We start from the raw sequence: 18189 nt of genomic DNA, 5'->3' as shown, positions 1-18189 counted from the left end.
ATGGGCGAAGCCTACCACCAGACCTGACATTTATTAGCTATCTTTTTTAAATATTAATTCCAATATTCCGTTTCTATATATGGATATATGGACATAATGTGTTTTTTAACGTAGACGTTCAAATGAATAATAATAATAATACTAGTCAAACGGAAGGGTCAAGCTGGGAATGAAACAGCGGTAATAAAAAAAGAAATGCTACAAACAACACAACGCGTAACATAGAACTCCTAACTCACAGTTTAATTATTAAATCAATAGTACAATTCCTCTATGGTTTACTACTAATCTAGAATGTAGATCCATTAAAAAAATTAAGCTGCTAATGATAGTCTATGGTTGAAATAAGGTAACTGTCAAATGTCAATTGTCATAGTACTATTAATGTCATAATTTTGTTTATCGAAGTGTGAACGAATTTGGAATTTGTAAAGTTTATTAATAGAGAAAATGTCATAGATAATTTTATAGTTAATTATTTACTTACGGTATAAAATAAAATCTTCAAATCTAATATGCAGTTTTTAGGTGTATAGAAATTAATTAATTGATAAAAAATGAGTAACATTTATATTCAAGAGCCGCCAGCACTTGGCAAGGTAATTTTATTTGATTCCTGTATTAAATTAATTCTTCTCTTTCTCCACGGTTTATACATTTTTCTACTTCTATCTTGGAATATTACCTAGGTCTTACTTACCCATTACATATTTTAAACTCCTACATTGTAATAAAGTAAAAAATCGCAAATGGTTGTCACGAGGGGTTAGCTCGCCTGCATCTTAGATATCATCAAGTACATCAATTTCTTAATCGCTATGTTTGTTGTAGAATGTCCAATATACATTCTTGAAAAAATTTCGCCACCAATGTTAGAGCAGTCTAAGTTGATTCCCCTCTTCTAAAAAGATCTAAAAAAAAGGGCCTGCGCCCTGTAGTAGGTAAGTATAAGTATTAATAATAGCCTCAGTAAGATGGTTACTTTAGTTTAAGGCAGTACAATTCAAACCACTTACATAATTGTGTAAAATGTCTCCAAAATAAGTTGATGACATGGTGAAATGCTATCTAGCTGTTTTATAAATTGAAGATACTATATACATGCTGTGATAGCCCAGTGGATATGACCTCTGCCTCCGATTCCGGAGGGTGTGGGTTCGAATCTGGTCCGGGCGTGCATCTCCAACTTTTTTTCTTATCTTATCTTAAATTCTTGTCTTATCTTAATTCTCTGCGTGTGAGAAGTCTGCCAATCCACATTGGGAAAGTGTGGTGGACTATTGGCCTTACCCCTCTCATTCTGAGAGGAGACTCAAGCTCAGTAGTGAGCCGAATATGGGTTGATGATGACAATATACATACATCTTTCCAGCTGCAGGTTAACTATCTTCAAGGCAAGAATAAATATTTTGCAACTTCTAGGCAAGACCATTGCACTATTGGCTGCATCTTCATTTACCTGCAATGGTCATTGCAGTCAAGACTTCATGTAATAAAAAAAATGTTATAATTGTAGGTCCTCTTGAAAACCTCAGCGGGTGATATTGATATTGAGCTGTGGACAAAGGAAACACCAAAGGCATGTCGGAACTTCATTCAGCTTTGTATGGAGGGGTATTACAATGGTAACAAAATAAGCTTAAACTTTTGAAACAATAATAATTAAGTAATGCCTTGCACATTATAACTGACTAGCTGACGCCGCATGCTTCCCGTTCCCGTAGGAATACAGGGATAAAATATTGCCAATAGCCTTCCTCGATAAATGAGCTATCTTACACTGAAAGAATTTTTCAAATCGGTCTGGTAGTTTCTGAGATTAGCGTGTTCAATCAATCAAACAAACAAATAAACAAACTCTTCAGCTTTACAATATTAGTATAGATACTTATTTTCTTTCTTCTATATCAAAATAGTATTATAATGAATGTAAAAATGATTATTTGTTTGATACTTTGTTCTGGGCCTTCATTGCACTTCTCAGAATAATTACCTTTGGACTTGTATCACATTCAAATTCACCAACAAAATTGTCTGTAGTTTTTTGGAGACAAGGTAAATATTTTCAATGTATGAGATGTTGAAAATATTTAACACCATTTTAAATATATCCTGTGTCCTACACTACACACAACTAAACATTTAAATTGTGTTATTTTTACCCAATGAAACATTGATTCTATAGATGCAGTTTGTATAAACACGTTTGATCTTGTTCATATACTTTTGACAGAGGGGTAGAGGGGTAGCAAGGCAGGTCCTACGGTAATTAATCTGAGTTTTACAATTTTTTTTTAAATTCAAGCCTGCTTTGACATAAAAACATTTTACAGCAGTGTTATTATTGCTGCAGAGTGTGATAGGTTGCAACATCAAAGTGGACTAGAAGTTTGGCACATACTGTACAAGTTCAGATATAACTCATGTATGATTGTTCTATAGGTACGATTTTCCACCGAGTGGTACCTGGTTTCATAGTGCAAGGAGGTGACCCAAGTGGAGATGGCACTGGAGGGGAGTCTGTATATGGAGACACATTTAAAGTGAGTTGGCTATAATCTACTGTTAGAGCAAAAGGTTACTCAATTCACATTTCAAATATGGTGGTTCTTCCCCAGACAAGCTCTGTGACATAGAACTACGAGTATGTCACAGAGTATGTGCGTGTGTAATAATCAACATCATCATTATCAGCCGATGGACGTCTTGCATGGACTTCCAAACAAAACGGTCTCGAGCCACCAATGTGTCTGTAATTTACTACTATAAAATTTATATTTTTTTGTATTTGCTAGATACCTACAGATAAACATTTTTTTTCGTTTTTTCTTCTCTACTGGGTTTATCTGCGATCAATATAGAACAAGCAGATGTGTTCTATGATAACTTCGATTTTCGACTGTATTCCTCAGTGAGAACATCATTGTTTTTATAATAATAGGTCTAAATAATGTGCTTCCTTTTAAGCCTGCTCTGATATGTCCTGTGAATCAGTTAACAGATAAACATAAATCTTTTTCTCTTACTAGGATGAGTTCCATTCTCGACTCAGGTTTAACCGCAGAGGTTTGGTGGCGATGGCTAACGCAGGCAAGGATGACAATGGTTCACAGTTTTTCTTCACCTTGGGGGCTACGCCGGAACTGCAAAACAAACATACCATTTTTGGAAAAGTTACAGGTAAAGTGTATGTGCTATTTTATAAAAAAAATTCTTTGAAATCTTTAATACTATTTCACCTGTGAAAGATTATCATGAATTATAGAAGTAAAATATAAAATATCAAATGAAAGCTTGTAAGTACATATTATGTAAAAGTGCAGTGGCGTGCAATCAATACATGCATATGCTCAGTGCTTACCCCAAAGTGTGTCATAACTAGTAAGTACAGTAGGTCTGGGATATGTCAACCACATGTCTTATTTCGAGAAAAAGACATAGTGTACCAATAGCGGCAGGATGGAAAATATACCTGATGGCAAGTGATGATGCAATCAAAGATGGAAGCAGGCTAACTTGTTCAGAATATGATGAAAACCCACACACCTTTCTCTACACAACATCATACCGGAATGCTAAATTGCTTGGCGGTACGTCTTTGTCGGTAACTAGCCAGGGTCCAAGGCTCCAGTCACGAATTTCTCTCATTTGTCTTATCGCAACGAAAGGGCGAAATTACAGATTTTCATGTATCGGTCGATTATATACTTTTATCTCGTCACAAGATCTGCATCCTGGGTATACAGAAGTAGAATTTTGTTATGTCGTACCACAACTGTTTTTCAAGTGGTTACCATGAGTAACCACAACTTACCAGTTACTGAGGTATTTCAGTCACACATGAAATCAGATTCGCTTGTTTTTTTTAGGTGACACAATATACAACGTCTTGAAGCTAGCCGAGGGTCTGATAGGCCCTGACGACAGACCGGATCATCCTCACAAAATCATCAGTACAGAAGTACTCATAAACCCCTATGAGGATATTGTGCCCAGAGTGCAAGAGAAGATTGAATCAGAAGAGAAACCCAAGAAGAAGAAAAAGGAGAAACAGGGTGTCAAGTAAATTAGTTTTCATGATCTATCATATTTTATTTTAATTCCATCTGCAATAGAACCTTATCTATTATTATAAAGCTGAAGAGTTTGTTTGTTCGTTTGCTTGAATGCGCTAATCTCACGAACTACTGGTCCGATTTGAAATATTCATTCAGTGTTAGATAGCCCATTTATCGAGGAAGACTATATATTATCCCCGTATTCCAACGGGAATGGAAACGACGCGGCGTCAGATAGTTAATTGATATACCAACTAATCAATATGTTAATAAAATTAAGTGTCTTGTCTAATTTTGAAAATGAATGTGTTTTCTCAAATACTTGTTATCATCTTCTACACATGTTTTTATGAAAATAATTGATTGACTGATTATTATTTACATGACACTAAAACAGACTGCTTAATATTTTTTTGTGAGTCTGTGTATCTGTCCAGGTTAATGGTTCTAGAACGGAAGAACCGATTTTAAGAGAACATTCACTGTAATGGAGGTTATTGAGCTACTTTTGGCTACTTTTATCTTAGAAAAATCTGTTTAAAGGTTGACAATGGTGATAACAAAAAAATCTTAAGATTATCTCAGACAAACAACGTGACAATATTTTAACACATAGGGATAGATATAGTAATGATACCAATAAGTTTTGTTAAACCAGGAACTTCGGCCTCCTCTCGTTTGGTGAGGAGGCGGAGGAAGACGAGGGAGAGGCGCAGGAGTTTAGAGGGAAGCCCAAGTCCACGCACGACCTTCTGGAGGATCCCAAGTTGAGCAAGAAGACTGCTGCTGGTAAGGATTGTTTATTTAGTAAAAACTTTTCTGTTAGGCATTTTTTGAAAGGGTTACCTGTAAAGGCTCAGACTGATTACATAAAGACCAGTATATCACCCAAATTCACAAACAAAATCTCGACATCTGAGGAAAACGACCTTAGATTAGGTATACCTACTACCATTCCACTACACAAAAAGGTATTTTTATGGAGCTCTTTAACCGTCGAACATGATTACGTCGATTATATAGAGACAAATTTTATAATATATATTAAATATTATTAACATATCATGTGCATTTCAAACAAGAGTATTCCATCACTTCCCATTTCGAATCATAGTGAAAAGCAAAAAATGCTTCTTACGTGGCCAAAGGGACATCATGCCTCAAACTTAAGGACTACTCATTATAGACCCATATTCGGCTCACTGCTGAGCTTGAGTCTCCTCTCAGAATGAGAGGGGTTAGGCCTACAGTCCACCACGCTGGCTCAATGCGGATTGGCAGACTTTACATACGCAGAGTATTAAGAAAATTCTCTACAGGTTTCCTCTTAATGTTTTCGTTTGAGACACGTGATATTTAATTTATTTAAATGCACACAACTGAAAAGTTGGAGGTGTATGCCCTGGACCGGATTTGAACCCACACCCTCTGAAATCAGAGGCAGAGGTCAAATCCACTGGGCTATCATGGCTCTCTATAAGGACTAGTATCGCACCCAAGTTCACAAACAAAATTGTCTGTGGAAGTCATTTTCTGTGGAAAACGAGCTCACATCTGGTATGTATCCTAACTAGAAGTTCACACAAAAAGGCATTTTTACGGACCTCTTTAACCGACGAGAGACAGTTTTTATAATCGCATTACAATGTTGATCATATACTTTGACAGAAAAGTAACGTCTAGCGAGGGGATTCCTTATGTAATTAGCCTGAATCATGTAGATTACTGCGATGTCTGGCAGTTCTATGATAAAAAGTGAAGGTGGAACTAGATCTAAAAGTTCTTGGCGACACTCTCCGACATACATCTTGTAGAAAACCGACAGGCAGTGTTTCGACAATGCTCCAACATTTGCTATTTTGCACTACATACTAACACGTAAAAAAAGTTAAAAAAGCGTTTTTTTCCAGAGCTGGAACAAGAGCAGGAAGAATCATCAAAAGAAACGGAAAAAAAGAAGATGGAAACAGAAGCGGCCGTCAGTAATATCAGAGATAAGCTCAAGAAAAGAGAGAAATCACCAGAAATTAGTAAAAGTGAAGATAACGATAGTAAGAGAAGAAAGGAGAGCGATTCCGAAGAAGAGTATTATTTAGGAAAAGAGAAGGACATGGAAAGGCAGAAGGAAAGGTTAGTTTTGATTATATATATAACTTGTAAATTGTAGCTTGGGCCTGTGATTCGCATTCTGAATTAATTCTCTGTTTGTTTGAAATGAAATGAAATTAAATGAAAATTGATTGTTTTACCGTTTATGTAACTGATTGGGCTGGGATCTTGTAATAAATACTAGACCTGTATCTGAAGGCCACGCTCTTCCTTAACTATAGTATTATTATAATTTTAAAACAATATTTATGTGTGCGTGTGTGTGTGTGTTAGGGCGCGTGCATGTGTGTGGGAGTGTGTCTATGTGTATGTGCAATTGAATAAGCTATGTATAATTGACAGCCTCCGTGACGCAGTGGTATGCTCGGTGGATTTACAAAATGGAGGTCCTGGGTAAGATCCCCAGCTGGCAGATTTAGATTTTCTTAATTGGTCCAGGTCTGGCTGGTGGGAGGCTTCAGCCGTGGCTAGTTGTACCTTTTACATTAAATTATTAAAACATGAAGTCTAGTAGAATGATAATGAACTATTTTTTTTTTTATTCTTGACAAGTTAGCCCTTGACTACAATCTCACCTGATGGTAAATGATGATGCAATCTAAGATGGAAGCGGGCTAACTTGTTATTAGTAGGATGAAATCCACATTACTTTCGGTTTCTACGCGACATCGTACCGAAACGCTAAATCGCTTCGCGGTACGTCTTTGTCGGTAGGGTGGTAACTAGCCACGGCCGAAGCCTCCCACCAGCCAGACCTGGACCAATTAAGAAAACTTCAATCGGCCCAGCCGGGGTTATAACCCAGGATTTCCGTTCCGTAAATCCACACAATGAATGCGATGGATCAATGAGGTAAACTTCAATCGGCCCAGCCGGCGAACCCAGGATTTCCGTCTTGTAAATCCACGCAATGAATGCGATGGGAAAAGGGAAAACAATGTTTTCCATTCTGACGCTATAACGTGTTCTCGAGGGTGTAAAAGTTGTTTAAAAAAATAGAGGGAAAATACCTTACCAACTCCCTCATTATTTAATGTCAGATGAAATCGCGGCAATGGTCTTATTTGTAGTTGAAACAAATACTCTACTTACAATTTTTTGCTGTATAATCAAAACTCAGTAAAATACGTCTTAATGAATGTTGTTAAATATTCCTTTCAGAGATCGAATAAGGAAAGAAATAAAACAGCTTAGGAAAGAAATGAAAGGCACCAAAGACGAAGAGCTCAAAGAGGAGAAGACTGAACAGAAGACTGAGAAGAATTTGGAGGAAGACAACGAAATGTACAAACAGTTTGTAGAAGAGCAGGAGAAATATAAGAAGATGAAGGAGAAAATACCTAAGAAAGGTGCAGCTAGGTGAGTGACCATTTTTTGTAATATCTCAAGAGTTGTGTCCCTGCATTTTGCAGGATAAAAAAATGGTCAAAAATAAAAAAGTTATAGCAGTTGAATTGCAGATGATCAATAAAACTTCTTATATTTTTACATAAATATAAATATTTTTTATATTTATATTTATTTCTTTAAAGTCTTACTAACCACATTTAACAAATTACATGATCATAAGTTTTAAATTGACGTGATATTAAAAATTAGAAAAATAGATTGAAAGTTACACAAAAAAATGAAGTATATTTAATATGTAAAAAACTGCGGGTTCATATATTAATAGCTGACCCGGTTCAGTTCAGTTTTGTAGTGCAAAAAGTGATAAAAAGTGGAAAAAAACGAAAATGAAAGCAATATTCAAGATGGCCGTCCTTTTCAGAAGCAGACGAACGAAATTTACAAAGAAACCCGTAAAAAAGAAAGCGTGGGCCAAGAATTTGTACGAAAACCGAGACTATCCGGACAATTATACCGATTCCAAGTTCCTCGAAGATTTAAGAAAAAATTTGTACGTTGAAAAAGTGACTTTAAACGAAGCTGTGCACGGATCATTTCGCGTTGTACTACGATTGTGCATATGTGTGCTGTACGCCATCTTGTTTATGTACATGTACAATAGATGGGTTCACACGCACACTGTGATATATTTGTCAATATCTGTTGCGTTTGTGTGTTATTTCCTCTATTTCGGTATAGAGGGCGGTGATTTGTTGGTGCATTTCAAAATAGTTCTTATTTATTTAGTGATAGGGTATATATTGTCACCGGTTTTGCACACTTTGACAGATACGGTGAGCACAGATACAATATACGCTTGGGCTGTCATAATGATGGTGGTGCATTTAATGTTTTTCGATTATAACGTCCCCGCTGCGTTTGTATCGAAATCATTATCGATAAACGCAGCGATATTTTCTTCTGTATGTCTAGTTTCTCGATTATCGACACCGTTTGATGCTTTTGTTCTATTAACAATATCTGTTAAACTGTTCGTTTTAAGTCCCCAGTTATTTCAAACTGTGTTACGTTCCAATTTGTTTGTAATGTTATTCGTGATAACGTTATTGGTAACAGTTATTTCTTTGTATACGGTATCGGGTGTTTGGTTGACGTACTTTGTTATTTCCGTATTGTTTTTGAGTGGTTATTGCCCCGTCATGTTCGTGAGGTGGCAGAAATATAAGGATAACATATACGGCCCTTGGGACGAGGCTATAATTAATAATTCGGATGAATTCGACGATTTCCCTTAATAATAGTTATTTCGTTACGCTAGACAGACATATCAAATTATTTTCCGCGAGTGTATGTAAGACAAAGGAAAAGCATGTATCTCACGCACGTAGCACATATATATGAGTCCAGTGGAGCGTTCCTCACCATAAATAAATAAGCCGTTTATTCCATATTTACATTTACATTTCTAAATTACATTTCAAAAGTTGTTAGTAGTTTGTTAGCAAGTTTTCTTAAATTATGTTAGTAATATTAGTTAGTAAGTTCTTATTAAATATGGACCCCTGAAAGGGTAAAGGCCTCCTCCATCTTCTTCCAGAACTCCCTGTCTTTGCCAGATTTCATCCATTCGTTTCCGGCTATCTGAATGATATCATCAGCCCACCGTCTAATTGGTCTTCCTATTTCTTTTTCCAAATGGACCTTTCCATCGTGTTGTTTCAATAGTCTATCTTTTGTCCACATATCTTGAGATGTGGCCGGCCCATTTCCATTTAAGTGTGAGTGCATGGATAAGAGCATCAGTCACTTTAGTTTTTTGTGTGATGGTCACATTCTTCACTTTATGAATTTTCCTAATCTTCAACATGCTTCTTTTCATTGCTCTCTGAGTACATTTAATTTGTTGTTTTGCTTTGTTTGTAAATATCCAGGTCTGGCAACCGCATAGTAAGCATGGTAAAAGACACGAATCGAAAACTACTTTTTTCAAGTGCATGTCGTAATTTTCTTTAAGGACTTCATTCTGTGACCAAAATTTTTTCCAAGTTATGTTGATTCTTCTTGTTATTTCATCTTCGTTATTCAACTTGTTAAATGATAGCTGCTCCTCACCATATAAATAAACATTACATTCAAATTATCCTACTAGCGACTAGCGGACGCCCGCGACTAGAACGAACATACAGACAGGCAGACGAAATTTTACTGATTGCATTTTGGCATCAGTATCGATCACTAATTACCCCCTGATAGTTATTTTGGAAATATATTTCATGTACTTAATTGACCTCTCTACAGATTTATTATAAGTATATATTACCTCTGAGCTCACCGCCTCTTCGAACCGTGGGCCCTATCGCCCTATAATTACGCCACTGATGTGACAATAACTATAGTATGTTATAAATTGTATATAGTATAACAATTAGTATAATTTCGTCCAATAAACAAACACATTTGCGTTATATCCGTGCGGTTATTGCCCCGTCTGCGAGATGGAACACAAAGATGGGTCCCGCGGCCGTGGGACGGCTATAATTAACAATTCCGACGAATTTGATGATTTCACATCATTAATATTTCATTTTAATTTGCTAAAAGCGAAGATATTTTAACTTTGTATAGAATAGAGATTTAAGGTCAAGAAAATGTTAACCTTAGCGAACTGGCCTGCTGTCACAAACGTCCCAATAAAATGTTTATTTGCATGAAACAATGACGATCATAGCTTAGAATGTGCACCACTACATACTCGTATCTCATGATGTGAGAGTAGATGAGAGCAACGAAAGAGCTCGTCGTTGTGATGGGACCAACGATATTTTATATTATAGACATGTTACGCGCCTACAAAATCACCGCAAAAAGATGATCCTTTTCCGAAAACTTAGCTACTCCACTGAGCGCACATATGCACTATTTTGTGTCTATTTACTTATATTTATGTAGACAATATTTAGATATTATTTGTTTAAATAACTAATAGCGACTAAATTAAGACATTTATACACATTTGTCGGCCTCAGCTTTGATTCGCCAGTGCCCTATCTCTAGTATAAAATAACGTTGGATGGAACAATGTCGCAGACGCATCCTAGGCCTGCAGAAGAGGCAAAATATACCGTCTATGATTTAGGAGTTCCATTCCATTCTGTCTTGGGTCATAACTCATATACTCATAAGTAGGTACTCGAACATACGAAAATGCGACGAATCTACGAGACCTGAAAAATGGGCGTTTTTACCCGACTGTTTTTTGGTAGGTATCGTAATTTTCATTCCGAATCCTTATGTTTTTCACAATGATACTATGTAAGAAATCATTCACTATGTAAGGTATATTAAAAATATTTAATTGGTAGATTTGTGTTTAATTTTGTTCACAAATAAATCAACGCCAAAGTGGTTTTCTAGATTCAATGCCATAACTTAGATATGTTAAATGTATTTATATTTTTATTTTATAAGCAATTGTTGTACCTATTATAATTTTGTGAATAATAATTATTTTAAGATACAATATTCTAAGAGTTCCCAGAATTGAGAATAAAAATTTTCGATGCATGAAGTTTTTTTCGTTTGTATTAATACTAGTGAGACGCCACGGTTTCGCTGGAGGACAATTTCTTTCAATAACATAGCTTATATTTATATTTCCAATAGCTTGGCAAATTAGTTTGTCACACTCCCGATAGTCCGCAGGGGCCGGGAGGGGGATAGCGTTGCCCCACGCGTACGACTACACACCCGCGCAGCCCTTCCCCTCCCGTCGCCCCCATAACATGGGAGTGTCATCAACGAACTTGCCTAGCTATAGGAAAGATATCATGGCGGTCAACATATTATTACCCTTGTAACAGTGCTTGCAACTCTATTCGTGTAAAATTCTGTTTTTTAAAAATCCTGTTGGAACCATGTATTTTTCCGGGATAAAAAGTAGCCTATGTTCTGCTCCAAGGTTCAATTTATATCTATACCAAAAATCATCAAAATTTGTTCAGCGGTTTAGCCGTGAAAAGGTAACAGGCAGACTTGAACATTCAAAATATTAATCTATAAGATATCCTCCTTCCTACCATATAGGTATAGCCCTTCAGACCATATCCTTCAGGCTATCCTTCAGATAATATCATCCAGACTGCATTACAGCAATGCTGCATGCTGGCAGAAATAAGCATGGCACAATAGTAAAAAAAACTATCTCTACTACTATTGTAACTGTTCTGGAAGGCGTATCCGGTCCGGGGCACGGGCATGCACCTCCAACTTTTCAGTTGTGTGCATTTTAAGAAACTAATATCATGCATGAGTCTCAAACGGTGAAGGAAAACATCGTGAGGAAACCTGCACACCACAGAATTTTCTTAATTCTCTGTGTATGTGAAGTCTGCCAATCCGCCTTGGGCCACCGTGGTGGACTATTGGCCTTACCCCTCTCATTCTGAGAGGAGACTCGAGCTCGAGCAACTACTAGATCAACGATGCAGCTAAAATGAGTCTTAATTGCTCAGTGGTAAAGGGGTTGGAGTCATCACCGAGGTGTTGGCAACCACTCCTAACACGTCTTTTCCGATTACTTGGAGGGGAACGGTAATATTGGTCGTATTTCATAGATATGCCAAATATTATTTAAAAAAAAGGGCATGGAATGAAATTTTTAATTTGTTTCAGAGAGGATTTCACGCTCCAACTGCTTGCTAAGTTCAAAACAAAATTGCACGCGATAAAAGAGAAGGCACAAGATGAAACCGAGAAAGCAGATGATGAAGACAACGTCGATACAGATGATTGGTAAGATATTAAAAAAATGTATACAGGGTGCTCGGGAGTATTTCCCATAACTTCAAGGTGTTGTCGAGTCCACTTATAGGAGCCGAACTGCATTAACTAATATCTTTTCAACTGAAAAATATTTTTTTTTTGTTTTCATACAAAGTAATTCAAATAATTCCGACTGTCCATGTAACACACGCCTTTATTTTAACTTAACTTGGCTACGTCATAATTGTAAGGATGCGTAAAAGGGACACATTCAAAGATCTACATACAAAAGAAATATTTTTACTCCGAAAACATTAATTTTAGAACACATGTTCTTTTGACATTTCTATTTATTTTTCTTAAAGAGAATAACCCTAGAGTTATGGGAAATACTCCCGAGCATCCTGTATATAAAGAACTAGCGGACGTCCGCGACTTCATCTGCGAATAATTAGTGTAAGCTTTTATCATCCCTATTTAGCCCTTTAGGGGTTGAATTTTAAAAATTCTTGAATCACGTAACGCTTCGTATTTCTATCATTATAGGTATATACACAATTTTTTATAACTGTAACTCTAATAATGAAGGATTTCCCATAAGTACTTACTTTCACCCTCTCTTTTTATTTTGGGGACAAAAGTAATATATGTTCTGCTCCTACGCCCCATTTATTAGAATACCAAAATTCATCTTGATCGGCTTAGCCGTTTAGCCGTGAAAAGGTAACGGACAGAGACTTACTTTCACATTTATAATATTACTAGCTGACGCCGCGCGGTTTCACCCGCGTTCCCGTTCCCGTAAAAATACGGGGATAATATATAGCCTATAGCCTTCCTCGATAAATGGGCTATCTAACACTGAAACAATTTTTCAAATCGGACCAGTAGTTCCTAAGATTAGCGCGTTCAATCAAACAAACAAACTCTTCAGCTTTATAGTATTAGTATGGATAGTTGCTATATCTTTTAAGTATGATCAATATTTCTGTTCCCTCCAATTAGTCAGAAGATTGTGTTAGAAGTGGGGACGACATCGATCAAATCAAATAAATCAATTGAAGAAAAAACATCGTGAGGAAAGCTGCATACCTGAGAATTTTCTCAATTCTCTGCGTGTTTGAAGTTTGCCAATCCGCATTGGGCCAGCGTGGTGGACTATCATTCTAAGAGGAGATTCGTGCTCAACAGTGAGCCGAATATAGGTTGTTAATGATGAGTTATTTTTTAATTCGTTAACCTAAAACTGATGGTGATTCTCACAGGATGGGCCACAAACTCTGTTTTGAGGAAAAAGGCGCGGTGCTCGCAAAGGATGCATCCACCAAAGGGGACGACTGGTTCGACATCTACGACCCGAGGAACCCCATCAACAAGAGAAAAAGAGAGAACACAGATAAAAAGAAAAAGAAATAAAGTATGTTCGTTTTTTATATTTGTTGTTTTTTTGTATCCCACTTCTGAAACCATACATTGATTGTAATGACTAATGACGCTTGATGTAAAGTGAGAATGCATCCTAATGGGTGTCCACAGATTCGAATCGTACGCAGTGGACGCATCGCATCAAACGGATTGTAGTATTCTTTGTATAGAAAGTCATACAAGTGCGTCCATATATCCGCATCAAATCAAATCTGTGGACGCTTACCTTGAAATGGTACTTAGAGGGGTTTGACATGGCTAAGTCGTTAGTGGTTAGCCAAAGTGTCTTCGAATCATGAGGTCCTGAGTTCGAATCAATCCGTGCCTCACAGAGCACGTTAAGCCGTGTCCTCGTTATTATCGTTAACATCTGAAAGTGATCGTTACAAAATAAAACAATCAAGACCTTAATCCACATTAAAGTGGAGGCTTTTCTCTTACCAGGAGGAAGATCAGGCCTAATAGTGGACCAGTTAAAATGGTAATGATTAAATCTGGAAGGGTTTGTTGTCTAAACATGGTGTAAATGGAATTGCTCACAAAAATACAAAAATGTAATAAAAACATCATTCATTTAAAACAAGTATTCATTTTATGAATACTTAAATTAAACTAAGAATTTTCATGCAAAGGCGGCCTTATTGCAGTCTCTACCAGGCAACCCCAGGATAAATATAGGGAGGCCAAACTGACTTCAAAAGTAGTACTTAATAAGTATAATTTGATTTGTATTAAAGGTAAAATTAAAACTTGTTTGGGCCACTGTAAAATAGACAAACTATTAATTGTCAACCCATGTTCGGCTCACTGCTGAGCTCGAGTCTCAGAATGATAGGGGTTAGGCCAATATAGTCCTCCACGCTGGTCCAATGCGGATTGGCAGATTCACACACGCAGAGTATTAAGAAAATTCTCTGATATGCAGGTTTCTTCGCGGTGTTATTCTTTCACCGTTTGAGACACGTGATATTCAATTTCTTGAAATGCACAAAACTGAAAAGTTGGAGGTGCATGCCCCGGAACGTATTTGAACCCACACCCTCCAGAATCGGAGGCAGAGGTCATATTCACTGGGCTATCACGGTTCTCTCATTAATTGTACCTATAAGATTTGAATATAAAGATGCTTCTTTTCAACTTTTCAAAGTCAACTTGTTTGGAGCGCTGTACGCCTGAGTCACTGTTTAAACAATAAGTTGTTAAACTTATCAGTTCAGTATCAAAGAGCTGCGGTCAAAATTTATGGGTCAACAACTACAATTATCTTCCTACCACCTTTGGAGATGATCAGATTATCGAGTTTTAAACGTTTTACTATACCCCTAGTAAGGTTTTCTCTTAACAAGAAAACGGAACCCTCGTAACTTTAATTTCAAGTTTTCGGCATTACATAACACCTTAATATGATAACACAACTTCTAGACAAATTACAATAAGGACCTGCCTAGCTAGACGAAAGTATATGATCAACGGTCTAATGCTTTATAAGAACTGTCTCTTTAGAATTGATGTTTCACAATCGTATTCGTCGGTTAAAGAGCTCCGTAAAATAACTTTTTGTGTAGTTGAATGGTGTAAATAACGGTCAACAACTTCTAGTTACCTATATACCTATTTTAAGCTCAGCTCATTTAACAATTTTGTTCGTGAATTTGGGTGCTACACTATTTCATAAGTGTCTGAGACACAATTCACGTTAGACAGGACATGTAGGATAGCCTTGCAAAGGTACAAGAGAACTTAAACTTTAATACAAGGATATTAAGCATGTTTTACGCTGACGTGAAAGTTTTTCGATACTTTAGAACGAGTATTAGCGAGTACGGAATTCTCAGACTAAGGTTCGTTACAAGTTTAGATTGACCGTTACCCCATGAAATATGGTATATCATAAACTTTTCGATTGTATTTTTGGTTCCGTTGCATTATGATTTTTGTTTTTTATTAAATCAAATTGTTTATTTTTAGCCCTTGACCTAAATAAAGAAGGGGTGTTCTATTACAAGTATGACATGTCTGTCTATGTCTAATCATTGCAGTTTCTAATCTAATGGATCGTATATACAACTATTTTTATTGTGTATTTAACTATTATAGGTACCTATAAGTATTTCTGTGTCAAATATCTTTATTTATTACTTCTGTACACTTTTTAATTAGTTTCTTCTTTAGGTTGCCTGGAAGAGATCGGTTGATAGCGATAAGGTCAATATAAATAAGGTAAGTAAATTTTTTATATTTATTGTATTGTATGTCCTTTGTTTATTATATTTTGTATAATAAAGCGTGTTTTCTTCTTTCTTTATTTTATCATCTTCATCATCATCTTTAGACACCGGGTGGGTTTTCATTTCTCTCTGTCATTGATTGATTCGTAGAAAGCGTTTTTATTTCATACTAATAGGTACCTAGGGTGTAAAAAAATCTAACTTTAACTTAAAGCGAGACCACATCTACACTTACCATCAGGTGAAATCATTGACACCCGAGAACGAATAAAAAAAACAAATAATATGGAATTGATTTCGTTGGTGGAACCAGGTGGAACCCTAAAATTATATATTCAAAAATGTAATAAAATTTTAATACAAAACGAGAACAAAAAAAGTCGAGAAGTGATAACTTCTACAACGCGTAATTTCCTGATCGCAATCTTCGTAAAATTTCGATAAAAAAAATACACAAAAGAAATCCGGGGGTCATTCAACTTAGCGGTGTTGCTAATCTGAAATTATAATTTATGAATGAAAAATTGTAATTTACTAACAAGATATTGTCTATGCCGGTAGATTAGGTAGGTGCTTTATAGGTATATACTCTTTTTAACCATTTTAATAGAGCCGTGATAGCCCAGTTTATAGGATTTATGACCTCTGCCTTTGACTTCGGGGGCGTAGGTTCGAATACGGTCCGGGGAATGCTAAGAATTTTCTCAATTCTCTGCTTGTGTGAAGTCTGCCAATCCACATTGCCACCGCCAGTGTGGTGGAGAGGTTTGAGAGTCTCCTCTCGTGTCCAAAAGTGAGCCGAATATGGATTGTTTTTTTTTTTTTTTTTATGTAGTATAGGCTTACGCTTGACCACAATCAAGCCTGATGGAAAGCAATGATGAGGTCTAAGATGAAGCGCGCTTGCCTAGAAGATGCCTATTCACTCTTACCTTGAAGGTGCACAAATTATACGTGTCAGGAAACACAGACGCCGGAAGGGCATTCCACATTTTGGCAGTTCTTATTAGGAACGTTGACGCAAAACGTTTCGTGCGGGTTGATTGCACGTTAACAACAAAAGGATGCCATTTTCACGGCGTCTCGCTGTTCTGTGGTAAAATGGGGACGGAGGAACTAGATCGTAAAGTTCCTGTGCACACTCTCCAAAGTATATGCGATAAAAGACCGATAGACAGGCGACGCTGCGTCGGTGTTGAAGACTTTGCAATTTTGCCCTTGTCAACGGTTCATCACCTATGATACGCCTAGCGCGATGATCAACCGAGTCTAATGCAGCGAGTTGGTATTTAGCAGAGCCATCCCATAGGTGACTGCAGTACTCCATGCTGGTTCGAACTTGTGCCTGATATAGGGTGAGAAGTTGTTCTGATGTGAAGTACCGCTTTACCTTGTTTAGGATGCCTAACTTTTTAGCTGCTGTCTTGGCCTTATTCTCGATGCATTTCCCGAAGTTGATATTGGAGGATATGTTAACACCCAATAGCTCGATGCTATCACAGATGGGAATGGATATACTTTGGAAAGTGGGAGCCAAGGTGAAAGGGCTCCTTTTAGCAGAAAAAAGACACGCCTGAGTTAATGATGAAGTTAGCCTTTGACTGCCTTCTCACCTTATTGAGTGATGTAGTCTTAAGGTGGTGGCTGTTGTAAGTACTTGGAAGAGGTTGTTGTTTTAAAAATTGACCCGGAATTATAAGTTGACCCGAGGATAGGTTTGATTGCATCTCTCTCTGTTTCATAGCATTGCTTATTCCAACACAGATGTCAAAACCACATCACAAGCAATTTTCAAAAGCAAGGTAATGTTTTGGAATCCATTTTAATCGGAAATTTCGTGATATTTCCAGTAAAAAATGGATTCCAAAAGTTCCGATATACTACTAGGTATCCTAGTCCTATAAAAATATGGCCGTTGCCACGAAGATTGCGTTTATAATAGTGAATTTCTTATAAACTTGTATAGGTATCTATTGACTACGGAAATGAACAAGCGCTCAATAATTTGAAATCTTGTAAATATTTTTTTTTTGTACCAGTAGGTGTGTTGAAGCCGAGTGAGGTTTGCACAGCGGCTTCCTTGTTTTTTAAGCTCGCTCGGATGACTAATATTTTAAAATTGATTTGATCAAGACAAGTTAGCCCTTGACCGTAGGATTAAGATGCGCAACCACGATATCTCGAAACGAGAGACAAAAAGAGAAAGAGAAATGTCGACCAATAGAATCTAAAAAATATACCTTCTCTTTCGTTGCGTT

The 18189-nt window shown here is 36.8% G+C and overlaps 1 protein-coding gene across 2 annotated transcripts; it reads left to right on the top strand.

Moving 5' to 3' along the window:
• Positions 1 to 373: 373 nt before the first annotated feature.
• LOC112050015 (spliceosome-associated protein CWC27 homolog) lies at positions 374 to 13711 on the top strand. 2 transcript variants are annotated; one of them, XM_052887212.1, is made up of 10 exons: positions 382 to 599; positions 1517 to 1625; positions 2443 to 2543; positions 3030 to 3180; positions 3870 to 4062; positions 4717 to 4847; positions 5969 to 6188; positions 7329 to 7526; positions 12189 to 12308; positions 13544 to 13711. In XM_052887212.1, exons 1-10 carry the CDS (start codon positions 558 to 560, stop codon positions 13692 to 13694), a joined length of 1416 nt encoding a protein of 471 aa, XP_052743172.1. In that variant the 5' UTR covers positions 382 to 557; the 3' UTR covers positions 13695 to 13711. The 2 variants fall into 2 exon arrangements, with proteins under 2 accessions (XP_023943895.2, XP_052743172.1); XM_024088127.2 differs by lacking the exons at positions 12189 to 12308; positions 13544 to 13711 and adding an exon at positions 7939 to 11085 and having other exon boundaries at positions 374 to 599.
• Positions 13712 to 18189: the final 4478 nt, after the last annotated feature.

Source organism: Bicyclus anynana, chromosome 18 (genome assembly GCF_947172395.1).
Source record: "Bicyclus anynana chromosome 18, ilBicAnyn1.1, whole genome shotgun sequence".
Lineage (NCBI taxonomy): Eukaryota > Metazoa > Arthropoda > Insecta > Lepidoptera > Nymphalidae > Bicyclus > Bicyclus anynana.
This window is presented reverse-complemented; position numbering and strand designations above follow the sequence as displayed.

Coding starts and splice junctions, on each gene's coding strand:
- LOC112050015 (XM_024088127.2), top strand. CDS start 558: ATGAGTAACATTTATATTCAAGAGCCGCCAGCACTTGGCAAG. Junction 2,544..3,029: donor TATATGGAGACACATTTAAA/GTGAGTTGGCTA, acceptor TTCTCTTACTAG/GATGAGTTCCATTCTCGACT. Junction 7,527..7,938: donor CCTAAGAAAGGTGCAGCTAG/GTGAGTGACCAT, acceptor CGTCCTTTTCAG/AAGCAGACGAACGAAATTTA.